Source organism: Myotis yumanensis, unplaced genomic scaffold, assembly GCF_028538775.1.
Source record: "Myotis yumanensis isolate MYYU_CA2020_CCGP unplaced genomic scaffold, mMyoYum1.0.hap1 SCAF_17, whole genome shotgun sequence".
Taxonomy (NCBI): Eukaryota; Metazoa; Chordata; class Mammalia; order Chiroptera; family Vespertilionidae; genus Myotis; species Myotis yumanensis.
The window spans coordinates 6,336,111-6,355,507 of record NW_027223768.1 but is presented as its reverse complement, the minus strand read 5'-3'; the positions used below and the strand labels follow the sequence as shown (position 1 = coordinate 6,355,507).

Genomic DNA, 19,397 nt, shown 5'->3' with positions numbered 1-19,397 from the left:
GTATATTGCCAACAGCATCAAGAGTAAAAGAATAGCCCTAGCTGGTTTGGCTCAGTGGATAGAGTGTTGGCCTGTGGACTGAGGCTCCTAGGTTCAATTCTGGCCAAGGGCACATGCCTGGGTTGCAGGTTCAATCCCCAGTGGAGGGTATGCTGGTCGCAGCCGATCACTGATTCTCATCATTGATGTTTCTCTCTCTCTCTCTCTCTCTCTCTCTCTCTCTCTCTCTCCCTCCCTCTTCCTTCCTCTCTGAAATCAATAAATATATTTAGAAAAAAAGAGTAAAAGAATAATTAAAACTGCTACTGAGGGAAGATTTGAATGAATGGAAGATAAACATTAATTGCAACCGCTGGAATGAGTGACTTAATGAGTACAGTGGATGCTGTGATGCATCTCCCTGACCTCCCTTTAGGAATGAAGGTCTTATTCCACCATTTGGTGGAGTGCTGCCAGCAGACTTGCCTCAGTTATCAGCCTCCTTGAGTAGTTGCCTTGGTTAAAGAGATGCTCAGTGCCTACGTTCCTACAACCTTCCTTGGAAAAACCCGAATCCCCACTGGGAAAAACTTTGAAAGTTTACTTCAGGCTTAGTTGGTTGGAGCATCATCCCATAGACCAAAAGCTGGTGGGTTTGATCCTGGTCAGGGCACACACCTAAGTTGTGGGTTTGATCCCTGGGTCAGGATGCATTCTAGGAAGATAACTGATTGATGTTTCTCACATCAATATTTCTGTCTTTCCTTCCTCTCTCTCTCTCTCTCAAAAAAAAAAATTAATTAATTAATAAAAAGAAAGTTTACTCCAGTTTTAGAAATGTGGGTTAGGCTATGGCATTGTTAAGACTGGGCATCACAACCTAACTTATCCCTCTGCCCATTTTTGCCTCCTCTCCTTCCCTTCCACAGATTCTGATCCCTAATAAACTTCCTGCATACTAAAGTCCATTGCAAGAGTTTGTTCCCCAGAGAACCCAATCTGTGACGGTGAGTTTGATTTATAGGAAGTGATGAGGGACATGAGAAGCCAAACTACAAAAGGTAAGAAATAAATGGTAAGCCCGGCTGGTGTGCTCAGTGGTTGAGCATCCACCCATGAATCAAGAGGTGGCTGCTTCCATTCCCGAGTTTTGGGCTCAATCCCCAGTAGGGGGCATGCAGGAGGTAGTTGATTGATGAGGTTTTGCTCTCATCGATGTTTCTATCTCTCTGTCCCCCTTTCTTCCTCTCTCTCTCTAAAAAAATCAATAAAAACATTCTTTTTAAAGAGAAATAAATGGTAAGATGAACGAAACAAGCAAAAATGGGTAACTTTTAATTTTGCTTTCACAGATAAGAGCATGATCAAAACCAAGACAGTATTAGGGCTCACCACCCACTCCCTCTTTAGTACAGGAGCTATTTGACTGAAAGATAAATGCCAGATACACACACAGGATTCCATATCATTGAAATTAACCTTTAATCCAATTTTATTTTTGGAATTCAAACAGTCTGGTCCAAATTAATTGATGCAATTGAATGTTGAACCCATTTTCGGTGTCAACCTCAGCCTCGATGTTGGACCTGCTCCTAGCTCCTGGTCTGTTGAGTCAGCCTCCATGTTGGACCAAAAAGGGTAACAAGGAGTGAAGACTAGTTAGAAAGTATTACTTTCTGGTATGTTTTTGTTGTTAATCCTCACCCAAGGATATTTTTCATCATATATATATATATTTTATTGATTTTTAGAGAGGAAGAGAGTGACAGAAACATCAATTAGAGAGAATCATTGATCGGCTGCTTCCTGCACACCCTCTTCTGGGGATGGAGCCGGCACATGCCCTTGACTGGAATTGAACCTGGGACCCTTCAGTCCACAGGCTGACGCTCTATCCACTGAGCAACACTGGCTAGGGCAGGATATTTTTCCATTGATTTTTAGAGAGTGGAAGGCAGGGATAGAGAGAAACATCAACGTGAGAGAGGCACATTGACTGGTTCCTTCCGCACACCCCCACCAGGGCTGGGGATCAGGCCTGCAACCAACTTATCTGCCCTTGATGGGCATCGAACCCGGGACCCTTCCGTCTGCCAGCAGCGGATGCTCTATCCACTGAGACAAACCGGCTAGGGCGTGCTTTCTGTTAACAGGGTAAGGGCCATGTCAGTCATCGGTGACTGACACTGTACTTTCCGTTTGGACCCCTGCAGCCTCCAGGTGCCAGCATATCGGTGAAATCGGATATTGAGGGCTGAACGGAAAGGAAGACAAACAGGCTTGGCGCTTAACGTGCTAATGTATCAGGACACAAAGTTCTCTATTCAGTATCAGCTCGCTAAGGAGTTACGGTAATGAGTAGCCAACATGTTTAAAAGCTCGACATAAACTTTAAAATTGGCTTCCTTCTGTCAGTCTCCTGAATTTAAATAGTGAGTCAGTTTATATAGGTACAGTCTGCACCTAATAAAACTGGGTCATTAAACCACTCTCCCACACCCTCCTTCCAGCCCCAGCTGAACCACACGGTCTACCCCTTAAACCAAGGACTGAGCCTTTCTTGGATATGTGATCGAATGACAGGAATCGAGAGACTTCTGAAAAGCTTTTCTATGAAGATCCAAATAAAGATGCAAAAAACCCACAACACAAAACAAAAAACCCCCAACTATATGGGGAATGAAACTTTCAGAGAATGAATTAACTATGTGACAATAATTCTGACCAAGGCATGAGCGTGCACAAAGAGGTTAAGTCTAGACACAAAGCTTCAGTTCAGAGGAAATAACTGATCAATGCTCCGAAAGTAGCAGTAACACGGCGCTGGCTGCAGTCATGCGGCTACAATGTCCTCACGCCGCCAGCGCGGGCCGATTCCCAGAGCCCTCCGAGGTCTGGCGGCGAGGAAAAGTTACACTAGCGGCGAACACCAAGGCAGAAAATTTACAATTGACCCCGGAAACATTTTATTTGCGTAGGTAACTGGAGAAATTTCTTTGGTGACTCGTTTCTTGATCCGGAAGAAGAGATACCAAACGTCACTTGCGATTGGATCGCGTTATAAAGGCGGGGCTTCAGCCAGCCAATCGCTTTGGCGACCGGATATGACGATCCGGGAGACGCTGGCCGATCTGTACCTCGGCTGGCGGCTTCGGTCTTCGCCACGTTGGACCCGGCACTGCTGGGGGCGGTGCTATTCAGGCCACACCTCCTGCGCCGACTCCGAGAGGCTCCGGAGCGAAGCGGTAAGCTTCGGGGGGCGGGGACTCGGGCTGGTTCTCTCTGAGCTTGGGGCTCGGCCGTCGCTGTCCTCGGCGTCCATTCTTCCTGTTTCCGGTGGCCGCGCCGCCTCCCTCCGAGGCTCGGAGCTACGCCCTGTGGAGAATTCGCCGTTGTCGTCCTCTCAGCTTCGAACCCCTTCAGAGTTGCTCCGGGGCAACTGCCGCCCCGCATTTTGTCGCTCTGATTCTCGCCCCTGGGAGGACCCCGGCCCCACACTGCCCACTCTCTTGGATGCGCTGGTCCCTCCCTCCCTCTAAAATGTCCAATAACCTACAGGGAGTCATCTTGAAAGCCGCCGAGGAAAAGTCAGGCAGCGCCTCGCCCTGGTAAGTACAGGTTGCCAGTCTGGCGGGACACGCCCGCCCCGCGCCCGTCTCTTAGCAGGATGTCGAGTCGGCCGTCGTTTCCTGTCACCGCGGCTCCGAGGGGCGCGCCCCGCAGGGGGAGCAGCTCCCGACGCGCCGGCTCCCTGGCGGTCAGAGCCCTTAGAGCGCGTCCTTCTCGGAACCTAAATCCTCCTCAGAGTCTCTCGCAGGCAGCTTCCGCCCCGGCCGGCTTCTCCGATTTCATAGGCGGAAAGAATAGAGCTCCACGGGAGAGGAAAACCAACATGGCCGACGCTCCTGTGTGACCAAACCCTTCTGGAAGGTTCTCGCGCACACGCAGGAGAAAAAAAAAAAAAAAAAAAAAAAGCAGCGATCTGCGCGGATTAGCAAGTGCAACCCAGGTGGCGCTGGACCTTCAGTGAAAATAGCCATAATTTTAAGAGTGAGGAGAGGATATATTTGTGTCATTGATAAGAGTATATAAATTCAGAACCGAAAATTTTTTCTAGAATAAGGGAATCGAATATTTTAAATTTTCAAATAACAGCTTTATTTGGAGAGAAAAAAAAAAGGAAAACCTGGAAATGCTCCTGTAAAATCAATCTTTTGGAACAGCGTATTTGAAGCAGGGGTAGTGCGAATGCCATCTCTAACTGGATATCTGTGTAAAAACTATATTTGATATAGGGAGGTTCCAGTATTAAAGACATACTTGTTCGTAAATTTAGAAAATTGTTTATTCCTGACTCAGTAGGGTGTTGTTTTGTTTTTGTTTTTGTTTTTTGTTTTTTTTTTTTTGAAGCTTCTGTTAATCGACAAATGAAACGGAAACAAAACTGTTAGCTCCGGTAGAATATTTGAAGTTGTTCACGCCGTGGTTAGTGGACGTATAATGAATGAGTGGTGAGAAAAAGTTAATGGGTCTCTGCAGAAGGAAAATGTGAAGAAGGAAGCATGGAAGTTAAGATGTAAAATTCATGGAAGAGGATTTATGAAGAAAGTCAAACTGCCTAGGTGTAATGCTAGCTTCATGAGGCTAAGCACCTCAGTTTTCATTATTTAAATATGACCACCTAGAGATAGGTTAAGGATTAAAAGTGAATATATGTAAAACCGGAAAAATAGAAAAGCATTGTTAAAATGTTATAAGAATATAACTTTTGTACAAATTGTGGCCCACGAAGTAGGTTTCCTTTCATTATAAGTAGATTCAAAACCTAAATTGTAATAAAGACTTTTAAAAGACATGCGTAATATTTTAAAATGAGACCGCCACTAAACGGGGTGAGCTGAAATAATATAATTTTGAAGAACTGCCAAGAAATAGCTATTGCATTGTATTTCAAATCATCAAAAGAGTCAGCTTTTGTATATGTATGTTGCTTATTGGGTTATTTTTGGTGGAAGTTGGATAGAGTGGCAGAGGCAGTGCTCTGTATGGATATGCAGAAGTAGGATTATTTTTTAATAACTGTCTTCTACCTTGTTTTAGTATCTGAATATTGATGACATCTGACTTAACCTAACTTAACTCAGTTTGTTTCAGGATTGCATTTGTTTTTAATATCAGAAATAAGAGAGTAAGAACTTTGCATTTTTTGTGTACTTTAACTTTTTAATCCTGTTTCTAACCTGTTGGCTATCTGTTTTTGGCATTTTATAACACATTACCAATTGAATCACGTTTTTATTACATTCATAAATCATTTGGTGCTCATTAACTCATTGATTTATGCATACTTTCATCATCTTCAAATGCATTTTTTTCCTCAAACCATTCCCTTTGGTTATTGGTTGCATATTAGTTTCTATTCTGTTTTGTAACAATCTGCATTCCAAATAGAATTTTGTAAGACATTTAATTAATGTTAGTTCTTTATTGGGAACTTAGTGTTTTTGTTTTTCTGATAATTTTTATGGTACTAAATCATTTATTTTTTTGGTAAACTTTAAATTGCTATGATTTTTTTCTATAGTTATGTGAATTTTCTTGAGTTACTGCTTTCCTTTTATAATATTTTTACTAATGTGATACAAAAAGTTTATTGTTTAAAATATTTCTAATTCATCAGTGCTTAAAATGTAAAACTCACATTTAATTGTATACAATGGAAAAATCTGGAAGATATTTGTGATAGTAGGTATTAAGTTTATTTTGACTTAGGCTTTATTAACAAAGAGCAAATCAGGAGTCAGAAAAGTATAGTGGAAAGTAAGCTGTGGAGTTATGGAGACCTAGGTTTATATCCTAGTTCAATACTTACTCTTAGTATAGTTCAAACATCTGGTAGCATTCAATGAATGCCTACTCTGATAGACTGTGCAAAATGGAGAGACCAACTAAAAAATAGGATATGGGCCATGATTGTGAAAAACTTTACAGTCTAGAAGGGAGATGATGTGTTACATTTTTTAAGTGTTGTGCACAGAATATTGTGAGGGCATAGAGAATAGGAATTGTTGGAAAGGTTTCTGGAGCAGTTGAGTTGGGGAATGTAAGTATCAGCTATTAAATTAAAGATGAATGCAGGTGCCCTGGCAAGTGTGCTCAGTGGTTATAGCGTTGGCTGCACATTGAAAGGCTGTGAGTCTGGGATTCCATTCCTCATCAAGTGCATGTACCTGGGTTGCAGGTTCGATTGGGGTGTGTGTGGGAGGCAACCAATGGATGTGTCTCTCTCACATTGATGTTTTTATCTGTCTCTCTTCCCTTCTCCCTCCCTCCCTCTTTTCCTCCCTCTCTCTCTCAAATAAAATCAATGGGGAAAAAAATATCCTTGGGTGAGGTTCAACAAATTAAAAGAATGTAGGCTATGTCTAGGCAGAGAGAATTGGTAAAATAAAGTACCAGTATGTCTTATTACTAACAATTGGCATTTATTGTTTGATTCTGTTTGCCCTGCTGAAGAGAATAGACTATCTCTTGGAGGATTTAAGAAAAGGACTGTCATGGTCACCTGTACATTTTAGATAAACAATGTTAGTATGGATTTGGGGGCGATGGATCAGGCATCTAGAGATTCTATATTAGTTGTCCTTTCAGAGATGCTTGGGCTTGAATTGCCTGATGTAAAGTAAGGGTCGGATTCAAAGAATATAGAAGGGAAAATAGACCTTGTCAGTGAATTGACATGAAGAAAAGACCATCAATTATGATGCCAGTTTTCTGGGTAGATATTGGTAAATTGAGATGAACACACCAGGAAAGCCATCTGAGAGATATTTGAATCTGAAACTCAGGCTCAGAGCTGAAAATAAAGATGTGAATCATCAGCTTAGAGGTATTATAATAAAAGCCTATGATAATGCATCCTATAATAATAGGAATTAGGATGTCATGTGATTGTCAATTGGCTTCTATCTGCCCTTAACCCTTTGTTCTTAAATGGGAAGTTAAAACGAGTGTCCTTAGCAGGTGGCTTTCTTTGGTTAGATAATGCTCCATTGTGAGTTCAGTGTGTATTTTGTTTTAAACAGTGTAGGTATTATTATGTTTTCTTTTGTGATTGTGTGTGTGTGTGTGAGAGAGAGAGAGACAGGTAGACAGACAGACATACCATTGCAGGATATCTGGAGCAGTTAATTTTTCATTAATTTCTCAATTTAAAACAGTTTAATACAATTGAATTTTTGAACCCTGTTATGTTGGGATTATGCTAAAGTAAACAAAAAATGGATGGAGTTGCCCAAGAGAGCATGTATTTCTGAATAAATTATTTAATATTATTAAACCTCTATTTTTTCAACTATAAAATAGGAACAGCAATACCCAGCTTGCTGGGCTATTTATAATAGATTCTAATATATATATGTATATATATATATATACATATATACATATATATTATTACATTATGTTTTTATGTATATTATATATGTATATTAAAGTTAAATAATAGATAGTAAGATGGCAAAAAGGTCTCCTAATAGTTGAAAAAATATATTTTGCAGAATGTTCATTAGCCTGCAAAATTGTTATTATTCCATTTCTAATATGTAAATGCTTCACATCAGTATTAGAATTATAAAAATGTCAGTTACATAATATTGTAAATACGTTTAGTATACCTTTTATTAAAGTTCTCATACCTTTTTATTAAATTTCTCACATTTTCAAAACTATCTGATTCATTTGCTTATTCTTGGGCACCAATTATATATTTTAATGGAGGATGATAACTAGCATATATTGGGTGCTTATCATAATCCCAGCCAGTTCCTTCATTTACTTTTCATAGCAAACCCATTTTTCCCATTTTACAGATGATGAGACAGAGATTCAAAGAGGTTAAGTAAATTTACCAATCAACTAGTAATTGGAAGAGCCAAGATTAGAAGCCCATAATCTTTCCAAGATTATTCCTGTTTTCTCTTTTGAAGCCTTAAACTGTATTATTTTTCCAGTTCAAACCCAGCTGGTTTAAGATAATTAGCCTGTTGATTTTTCTTTTGAAGTGACCAAACTAGAGCATGGGATGCAGAATCAGATTCTAGTTTTAGTTCTGACTTTAGCTATCAGAATATGTTCTTTAAGAAAACAGAAAGTTTTTAAAAAAAATATATTTTTATTGATTTCAGAGAGGAAGTGAGAGGGGAAGAGAGAGATAGAAACATCGATGATGGGAAAGAATCATTGATTGGCTACCTCCTGCACACTCTATTCTACTGTTGCAGCAGGAATGCAGCCATATACATACAGGACCTGGAAAAAAATGAGTGCATCTGCGTACTAATAAAACTTTACAGACACTGAAATTTGAATCTCATAAAATGTTCATATCACAACAATATTGTGAGTTTTTAAAAGAAATCATTTATAATTTAAAAACCATTCTTAGCTTGTGGACTATATAAAATCAGGGAGATCCAGAGGCTACTTTATTGACTCTTTCCCTATAACTGAGGCTGGTGCCTGAACCATAGCAGACATTAAGTTCTGATCCAGTTTATATGTACTTTTTGGGGGTGGGGAGGGGATGAGGTTGGTTTTCCTCTTCAAGCCCTGAATGCAAGAATTTATACTTTATGTTTGTGCTTCTCTTTAGAGATTAACTTTTCACTTACTAAAAGTAAATATAACCTATTGAAGCAATATCAAGTAACCAGAAATCTGTTTTAAATATTTGTAAGCTGCCGTTAATGTTATTCTGGGTTAGAAAAAGGTAAAACTGAGTTCCAGTGCTTTCTAGGGTGCATAGGATTTTTGGCTTTGCTTTTTATCAATACCTGAGGTTTAAAAACACATACTAGTATATGCAGTAATACACAGCTTTACACTTTTGAGAACTCCTTTGCCCTTACATTTTTTTCTTTATTTGATCCTAGTCATATTAGGGCACACTGGTTTTATAGGACATGGACTCTGTACTCATGTTGCTAGAATTGAGCACGAGATTAATTAAAACTTGATGACAACTTGTGATATGTACCATGAAGGAAATCAGCAGGTGTAGTATTTTAGACTATAAAGGAGGGGAAGGGTAATTAAGGTGGTCAGATACTTGGGAAGTATCATTTATGCTGAGACTTGAGTTAATGTGGGTGGGAGAGGAGTACCTAGGTAGAGAAACAGTATGTATGATGGCCTTGAGTTCCATGAGGTCTTGGTATTTTCAGGAACTGAAAGGTAGTTTTAGGTATAAATAGGTTGAGGTGCCTGCGTTCAAGAAATTTACAAATAATTGATTATACAGTGATTGATACGGGATTTTAAAAAAATCTTACAATCTGTACTTAAAAATAGCTCATAAATATCCGATCAAAATTGGTAAGATGAAAAAATATTACTAAAATAAGTAAAAAATTTGTAAAAAGTTACTTTAAAATGTGTTCCATGTTCATTGAAAACCATTCAGCTAAAATGACATTGCAGTTATATATGAATTGGTAGGCAGTCGGAACTAATATGAGTAATTGCCATACCAAGGACTGTTGAGCTCCAAACTTCAGATGTGCCGAGACAATAAATCAAAGAAGAAAATGGTTCCCACAAGAGTAACTTAGCTTAGTCTCTGAAAATGTGGCACACCAAGGTATTACCATAAGAGATGCCTTAGCATAAGAAAAATAGCTAACAGTAGAACTTGGAAGTCATTGTCAGTGGGAAGAACACAACAGATTGGGTTGGGAAGAGTGAGGGAAATAGAATAAGCATAAATGGAAGTGAAATGAGAATTCTAGTCAATAAAAGTTAAAGGAGGCGGTCAAGAGGAAAGAATTCAAGGAAAAGAAGGAGGGAGGATGCTAATAGTTTAAGAGACGCATATTCCAGTAGACATAATTTTATATAGAGTAAAACAGTAGGAAACACAGTTTTAGGGTAAATGTTCCTATCTTACATGTATTGTCTAATCATGTGAAATCTAAAGGTTATGATCATTTCTTTGACTATTTTTTTTTTTCAAAACTTTTACTTTGTAATATTTCACTTTGAAAAATCAGTGACAAATGATATACTCTTATTATATTTTATATATAAATATTTTTAAATATTTGAAAATAATTTGGTTTTAAATAAAATGTATGTGTCATTGTAGTATGTTGTATTTATTTACTCATGTTCTTTTAAGTGTTTCAGGCTGCATGTACCAAGTAGTTCAGACGATTGGCTCGGATGGAAAAAATCTTCTGCAGTTACTTCCAATTCCTAATTTCTCTGGAAATCTTATACCACTAGTTCAATCTTCAGTTGTGTCTGATGCTTTGAAAGGGAATACAGGAAGCCCAGTTCAAGTTGCTTTTCAGACTCAGATTTCCAGCTCTTCCACAAGTTCATCAACAACTCAATTGCCCATTTTTCAGCCAGCCAGTTCTTCAAACTATTTATTTACAAGAACAGTAGATACAGCAGAAAAAGTTAGAGTTACTACTGTGGGAACTGAAACTTTTACCTCATCAGTTTCTAAAGTTCAGAGTCATGGTGTAAAAATTGATGGACTCACCATGCAAACATTGGCTGTTTCTTCCTCCTCAACACAAAATGATTCATCTTATATTTTAGTAAATACTCAGAGCCTTCCAATGACTGTGAAACCTCCAGTTTTGCCTTCGGGGCATCATTTACAGATTCCAGCCCATGCTGAAGTGAAATCTGTACCCGCGACATCATTGCCTCCTTCAATTCAGCAAAAGATACTTGCAACTGCAACCACAAGCACCTCAGGAACAGTTGAGGCTTCCCAAATACCTTCTGTTATTTATGTATCTCCAGTAAAAACAGTGAAAAATGTAGCTACCAAGAACTTTCAACACATTTATCCAAAACCTGTTACAGAAATAGCAAAGCCAGTGATACTAAATGCCACACAAATTCCAATGAATGTTGCAAAAGAGACACAATTAAAAGGTGGTCAGCATTCTCAAGCTGCTCCAGTGAAATGGATTTTTCAAGAAAATCGACAACCTTGTACTCCATCTCTTGTTCCTGTTAAGTCTTCAAATAATGTGGCTTCACAGATTTTAAAAAGTTTTGTAGAAAAGAAAAGTGTGGGAGGTAATACTATAAAGATGCCACCATTGAGTACCAGCAGTCCTAGTGGGGCACAATCCAAAAGTATGCCTATTAAAGATAATGCGTTGGTTATGTGTAATGGGAAAATCTATCTGTTGGCTAAAAAGGGGACAGATGTTTTGTCATCACAAATTGATCAACAGAATTCTGTTTCTCCTGATATTCCACCAAGAAAAGATATATCACAGATAGTGAGCCCAAGTCCAGTAACAGAACTATCCAGAGAGGTTGTAAACTTTGTTTTGGCAAAAAATAAATCTTCCCAGATGGAGACAAAATCATTTTCAAACACCCAGCTTGCTTCCATGGCCAATCTAAGGGCAGAGAAGAATAAAAAAGTGGAGACACCATCTCTTTCTATCCTACACCCAAATAATCTGAACCCACCCATTAACTACTTAAAACAGAGTAAGACTTTATTCCTAAAGGCAGACTTTCCAAATGGATTTAGTACAGGAAAAAATGCCCCCCCAAAAGAAAATACCATCCAGAGCATAGAGAAAATAAGTTCCTCTATTGATGCAACAAGTATTACTTCACAACAGTGTGTTTTCAGAGACCAAGAACCGAAGGTAATTTTCCCATGTCAGGGTGTTCTTTTTATCTGTATAGAAAAGTGTTCTTTTTTAATTCTCAAAGTTATCTAGCATACCTTTCTCCCCTCTTCTCCCATCCTCCATCACACACACCATATACATGTGAATGCTAAGTCAAAGCTTTTATCTGAAGGAAATGTTTGAGGAGGAATATAATTGAGAGAGACCAAGCTGTATCTTTGTCTTGGCATTTGGCATGCCAAATCTTTAAAACGAAGTCAAACAAGATCACAGAGCAACAGGGTTTAGAAGAGTTGGAAAAGGATAATGTGAATTAAAAGCTTAGTAAAATTATGTGTGCATGCATGCATACATTTGTACACATGCATACACGTACATGTATACATATATATTTAATAGCCTACTTTTTAGTAATGAAGAGATCAATATTATGCATATAGAAGAGCCTAGGGGGTTTGTTTTGTGGTGATATATATGTCAATTTTTTTAAAAGTAGATGGTGGAAGGGGTAGGACAGGGCCATACAGCACCTTTTAAGTCATTTGTGGAAATAGGATTTATCAACATCTTTGATTGAATTATTTTTTTAGTAGATAAATTTACCCCCTCCTTTTAGCCCTACTTTCTGACTCTGCATCCAATTATCCAACATATCCACATAAGAATCTTTCTGTTCTACTTAAGATATGTGTTTCTGTGCTCACTAAATATTTGTACCCACCTTTTTCTTACTTAGAGGTCTACTTAATGTCAGTGTTTCTTTTCTTTCAGTACAGAATTTATTGAACTCCAGAGATATAAGGAAGTAAATTCTGATTTGACTATAAGATTGGTTAAAGGCATAAGACTTTTTCAGATGACTACAATTTCTAATTAATGTCACTTAGATTATTTTTAACTTGTCATTAGTGTGTGTTCTCATTTCAGTTGTTTGAGAATTGAGTAACTGTAACCTTTCTAGTGCAAGAAAGTGAAATAAATAAGAAATTGCATGGAAACATTTCTTATTTATTTGACTCAGTTCAGTTTTTCAAGTATGGTGGTAAGGCAAGATTAATGCAAACCAACCATTTAGGACTTTAAAGCATGCTTGAAGTAAGATGAGGAAATCATTTAGTTACCAGTCTGATAAAATAGCTTAAGTAATGGGTAGTATTGTTTGTGTGTTTTCTTTTCCTAATTTCAGATCCAGAATGAGATGGCATCAACATTACAAAAAGGTGCTCAAGAAAGAAATGACAAAAATTCTCAAGGAAGAAGCAATAAGGCATATCTGAAGACTGATGCTGAATTTAAAAAGCTATTTGGTCTTACTAAAGATTTGAGAATAAGACTTACTCGGATTCCTGACCATTTGGGTGCTGGAGATTTTGATTCCTTTAAGAGTTTGGTGAAGAGTGACAATGAGACAAAGTTTACAGTGAAGGAGGAAGAGAGAAAACAGGTAATAGATTTTAAAGTATTCTTTGTAGGTACTCCAAAGAGGCATGAGTGTATTAATTTTTTTATGTCTTAATATAAATTAGTTACCACCTTTGCATATATATGTATTATACCAAAATGGTGTTAAAAAGAACTATATATGCATAGGTAAAAATGCATCCATGGTTAGTTAATGGTGTTGTTTCAAGTGTTTTTATTCACCTACTGTTTATTTTTTTTCATCATAAAATTATAAGAAAATGGCCATAGCTTTTTAATTATACTACTTTGAAGACCCTATCTAAAATAAATAATCCAACTGTAGGGAAAAATATAAGCATGCAGATGTTTATTGCAACATTACTCTTACTACTAACATCTTAAGAAATCTACATGGTCAATAATGATGAAAAGAAGCCTCCCTGTAACTTTGTCTACTGTCATTCTACTTATAAGATCAGAGATCAGTCTATCTTTCCCAATGAAAATCTTTAGTATGTGCCTACCATGCAAATGGAAAATAAAATGTAAATCAATTCTCAGGTTCTTCACAAATGGCTGTTAAATTTTGGTGGTAGATCAGTATAGATTCTTATACTTAACATAAGCAGGAAAATGTGAATTTAGCAATTTATTCTCAATGAAAATCATTACGATATTGCTGGTTGGTACCATAAATATTAATCTCTTGCGGTAGTTGTTCTCAATATATTTTGTTGAGTTGAATTTAATTGCTGGGTATTTATATCTTTAAACTTGTTAAATTTCAGAGCACACACTCTATATATGGCACTAATAATTTGCTTTTCCATTGGAATTGTACTCAACATTGCAACAGGGTTTTGATAAGAAAAGAAAAGCAAAAACCGTTAAGAAGATGGATCACGCAAAGAAGAGAAAAACCGATAGTGCTTATAACACAGCTTTAAATGGAGGAATTAGCTGTATTTTACCAACTTCAGATGTATCACACCGTAACATTGTTACAAGCTGCGATAAAACCAGAGAAGAAAGAACTGAAGTAGAACACTATACTCGTGAAAATCAGGAGAAAGTCGCTTTGAGTTCAGATACAGATTTTGGACAAAGTCATTCCTTAACCAGAAATTATACTGAAGATATTTTTCCCATGACACCACCAGAATTAGAAGAAACCATTCGAGATGAAAAAATAAGAAGACTTAAACAAATGCTGAGAGAGAAAGAAGCAGCCCTTGAAGAAATGCGTAAGAAGATGCACCAAAAATAATAAAATGTTGTCATACTTAAAGACTTCAGTGAATAAGCTCTGTTTTTACCAGATGTTTTTGCATTAAGTTAACTATAGATGCATTCTGAAAGTGTCATTGAATATGAAGTTTGGTTTTTCATCAGTTGATTATAAAATTTTGTTTAAAGAATGCAGAAAAGGTTGATTCACATATAACTTCAATAATGTACATGGGCTACCTAAATCTATTTTTATCATTTTTTTTGGAAGGAAAATTCGTGTAATGTTTTTGTTTCGTTATTTTTAACTAGAATCCCCCAAGTTTGAATATCTGTGCAGGATTTTTATTACTGTTTGTATCTTTAGCTAAATTGCTCAGGAATACTATTGAAATTATACAATCCAAGAGAGGAAATCAGTCCAAACTTACTTAGTTTTGCCACTGGGCTTGTATATATACTCAGTCTCTTTGCCCATGAAATGATGATACCTTCTGCTCACCTCTGTAAATTTGTTTAATATCATGAAAAAAAATATAGCATTATTTAAAAATTCAAACATTTTTTTCAAGACTGAGGGATACCTGTTTTGTATCTTTTACAAAATAGTTTCATATAATCCAACATGAGTTTTAGAATTCGGGCTATATATAATGTATTGTTTGCTTAACATGATATGTTACTATTTCTACGCAAATGCTGCTTTTTCGAAATATGTAACTTGGACTGTGTGAAAAGTAAATGCGAACAATGGCCACATTGAATACTTTTTAAAAATGTAAAATGTGGTTTTTCTTAAAAGAGTCAAACAGTTTTCTATCTGGTTATCTTTGTTTTGGAGAGTTTGGAAAGGTGGGAGGGATGGGGAGAAGGAAGAAAAGGTTATTTTAAAAAATGATTAACAAATCCCTAGAAGTAAGGTCAAATAAAAACCTGTACATTGACAAAATAGAAAACAGAAAATACTGATATATTAGTCAGGAACTATTCAAGATATAATTATAATTCATTCTTGTCAAGGACAACAGTGACTTCCATGTAGCTAGATCCAGTGATCAGTTGTTAGTCTTTTTAATTCATCTTCTTAATTTATCCATCAGCGAGAACATAGTTTCATGAGTCATTACTTCCTTTGAAAAAAATACTTAAGTGTTTTTTGTTTTGTTTTTTAAATTTATTTCTTTGATTTTTTACAGAGAGGAAGGGAGAGGGAGAGAGAGTTAGAAACATTGATGAGAGAGAAACTGATTCAGCTGCTTCCTGCACACTCCCTACTGGGGAGGTGCCTGCAACCAAGGTACATGCCCTTGACTGGAATCGAACCTGGGATCCTTCAGTCCGCAGGCTGATGCTCTATCCACTGAGCAAAATCGGTTAGGGCTTAAGTGTTGTTTTTTATTAAAGAAGCAATACATGTATGTTATAGAAAATACAATAAGCTAAAGTATTAAAAGTTGAAACTTCATATTCCCACTAAACTAAAAATAGATATTAAAGGCTATCAGTAAATAGATATTAATTAAAGTCATAGATCTGGATAAACATCCCTTAGGAGGATAGGATAAATACAATAAATCTGTGTGCTCATCTAATGTCTGAGTACATTTAAAAATTGAAAAAAAAAACAATGAAATGAATTTTGAGGATTAGAAGAAGAGAATATTAAATGAATTATATCTTGAATCGTTCCTGACTAATATATCAGTATTTGTTAAATAAATTCAACTAAAATTATTGTAAGGACATTGCATCCACTTTCCAGTTCATTTCTTCTTTTTATTTAACACATTTGTTTTAGCCTACTTTCTTTTGGGTTTTCTGCTTCTTTATTATTAAGGTTTTGCTGCTCATGAAATCCTCAAACACCCATAATTCTTTCCATTGTACTTTATGATACAATATGTGGCTTGAATACTTCACAACAAAATTCCCTAAATATGCTGATGGTCTCAAACTCCTGCTCCTCATTCTGAAATTCACTTAAATTGGGGTTTTATCTTTACCACCCTACTAAAGCTTTTCCCCCCCTCAAAGTTTCTAACAATTGCTATTGTATGGTCAGTTGACACTTTCTCAGACTGTCTTTGAAATTTGTTCTTTGCTCTGTTTCCGTGTCACCAATCTTGTTTTCCTTCTACCATATTGGTCCTTCTCAATCTCTGGTTCCTTCCCTTCTCCATGATCTTGGTAATGTAGGAATTTATTTTACATCTGCACTTACTCATGGGATGATCTCATCTGGTTCTCATGGATCAAAATGCCATCTATATCTGGGAACTTCCAACATTGTATCTCCAACAGCCTTCTTGACATTTCCACTTAAAAGTCTAATGGGTATCTCAAAGTTAACACAGACCAAGTCCAGCTTCCGATTATCATCCACACCCAAAATTTGCCTCAACCAAGATAGCCAAGTGATTTGGTTAAAAGTATACGGAAGGGAAAAGGACCGAAAACCCAACAGAAAAATGAGAAAAATACATGAGCAGATAATTTACCATAAAAGGTATAGAAATGGTCTTCAAACATGAAAATGTCTAAAAATGAATTCAAAATTGGATAGATGCAAGTTAAAAATTGGATAAATGGTATTCATTCAGATACCATTTCTCGGTCAGCTGGAAAAGATTTAAAAATATGACAACACATTCTGTTTGCAAGGCTGTGAGGACATTGCTATGGGAATACAATTTGGTACAATTCTTTTGGAAGGAAATTTGGCAATGTCTAACAAAGGAACGTACTTACCTTTCAACCAATAAGACTAGCAATTGTATTTTTAAGACGTGCCTCCTGCCGAAACCGGTTTGGCTCGGTGGATGGAGCGTCGGCCTGCGGACTGAGGGGTCCCGGGTTCGATTCCGGTCAAGGGCATGTACCTGGGTTGCGGGCACATCCCCAGTGGGAGATGTGCACGAGGCAGCTGGTCGATGTTTCTCTCTCATCGATGTTTCTGGCTCTCTGTCTCTCTCCCTTCCTCTCTGTAAAAAATCAATAAAATATACTTTAAAAAAAAAAAAAAAAAAAAAAAGACGTTCCTCCAACAATATGAAAATCTATAATTATAAAAGCGTAATATGCTCATTAGACCAGATGTCCTTCCTGAAGAAGCCGGGGTTGCAAGGGAAGCCCGGGTTCCGGGTGCCAGAGTGAAGCCTGGGTCCTGGGTGCCGAAGGGAAGCCCAGGTCCCGGGTGCCAGAGGGAAGCCAGTGCTGGCAGCCAGGGTTAGGAAGGCCTACTCTTGCATGAATTTCGTGCATCGGGCCTCTAGTATATATATATAAGTTTATTAATTACAATTTTGTTTTTAATTGCGAAGTGTTGAAAACAACTTTAATGCCCATTGATAGGAGAGTGGTTGAAAAATCCATGGTATGTCACACAGTAGAATACTAAGCTGTAAGAATGAGGAAGAGCTCTATGAACTAATACGTAGTAATTCTCCAAGATATACTGTAAAATGAAAACAAAGTACAAAGACTCTACAGCATGCTGCCCTTCATATAAGAAAAAAGATATAAAAAAGTACATCTGTTCGTTTATGTGAAAGAAATACAGAAAGGATAAACCAAAAACTAATGAGACTGACTAAGGAAAAGAGAAGAGGGGGTGGGGAATAGGTTAGCAGGGATTATGTAGAGTAACATTTCTCTAAACTTTTTCTATAGCTCTGATACATAAAAATCACAGTAATGTCTTGCATACCCTTCCCATATCCCCAAGCAAATTATTAAAACCAACTAGGAAATGGAGGGAACCCAAACTGGAATGCAGATACTAACAAATGTACTTGGAGATGTGGCCTCTAATGCAGTAGAGGTTAAATGAGATCAGAAGGATGGGGCCCTGATGAAATAGGGTCAGTGTCCTTATGAGATATTAGAGTGCCTCTACTATCAACCACCATCATCATGAATGCACTGAGGAGCTAGCATGTTCTCACTGAAGAAAGGCCATATGAAGAGAGTACATAGAAAGGAGCTCCCATATGGCTGTCATCTGACTTCTCATCAGAAACTCTACAGGTCAGTGGGAATGGTATGAAGTATTCAAGGTAATGAAAAGCAAGGATCTGAAATTAAGACTTCAGAAAGGCTATCATTCAAAAATAGTGAAATAAAGAGCTTCCCAGACAAAAACAATGCCAAAGGAGTTTATTACCACCAAATGAGCATTGCAAGAAATGTTAAAAGGACTGCTGTAATATACATACATATATATGTATATATGTGTATATGTATGTGTATATATGTATATGTATACTAGAATCCTGGTGCATGACATTCATGCACTGGGGGGGCGGGGGTGTCCCTCAGCTTGGTCTGTACCCTCTCGAAGTCTGGAATCCCCCAAGGGGTCCTTAATGCTGCCTCGGAGGCAGGAGAGGCTCCCACCACCACCACTGTGCTCGCCAGCCGTGAGCCCAGCCTCTGGCTGAGTGGTGCTCCCCCTGTGGGAGCGCACTGACCACCAGGGGGTAGCTCCTGCACTGAGCGTCTGCCCCCTGGTGGTCAGTGAGCGTCATAGCTACTGGTCATTCCGCCATTGGGTCGATTTGCATATTAACCTTTTATAAATACAATAAAAGCCTAATATGCTAAATGTCCAGTCCAGTCATCCATTCAAAGTGTAATATGCTAATGATATGCTAAGGCCGCTCAACTGCTCACCAGGGAACATACAGTCGACCAATTGCTGTGATGTGCACTGACCACCAAGAGGTAGGTGCTCCAATTGGTAGGTTAGCTTGCTGCTGGGGTCCAGCCGATCAAGACTGAGCGAGATGGGCCAGACACACCCTGGAGCCCTCTCACAGTCCCTCCCTGGCTGGCCAACCTCCTGTGTCCCTCCCTGGCCCTGATCATGCATCGGTGGGGTCCCTCGGCCTGGACTATGCCCTCTTGCAATCTGGACTGAGGGACGCCCCCCGCCCCCCCTGCTCCCTGAGTGCACGAATTTCGTGCACCGGGCTGAGAGAGAGAGAGAGAGAGAGAGAGAGAGAGAGAGAGAGAAACATAGGCTTAAAGAATAAAAATGGCAATAAATAAGTACCTATCAATTACTTAAATGTAAATGCTCCAATCAAAAGACATAGGGTAGCTGAATGGATA

The 19,397-nt window shown here is 38.0% G+C and overlaps 1 protein-coding gene across 6 annotated transcripts; it reads left to right on the top strand.

Annotated features, from left to right (window-relative positions):
* Positions 1-3,095: 3,095 nt before the first annotated feature.
* On the top strand, positions 3,096-15,086 carry LRIF1 (ligand dependent nuclear receptor interacting factor 1). 6 transcript variants are annotated; one of them, XM_070395701.1, is made up of 4 exons: positions 3,096-3,224; positions 10,157-11,669; positions 12,841-13,098; positions 13,915-15,086. In XM_070395701.1, the coding sequence occupies exons 2-4, from the start codon at positions 10,170-10,172 to the stop codon at positions 14,323-14,325; spliced, it is 2,169 nt and encodes a 722-aa protein (XP_070251802.1). In that variant the 5' UTR covers positions 3,096-3,224; positions 10,157-10,169; the 3' UTR covers positions 14,326-15,086. The 6 variants fall into 6 exon arrangements, with proteins under 6 accessions (XP_070251802.1, XP_070251804.1, XP_070251800.1 ...); XM_070395699.1 differs by lacking the exon at positions 3,096-3,224 and adding an exon at positions 3,244-3,587 and having other exon boundaries at positions 10,165-11,669; XM_070395698.1 differs by lacking the exon at positions 3,096-3,224 and adding an exon at positions 3,244-3,587.
* Positions 15,087-19,397: the final 4,311 nt, after the last annotated feature.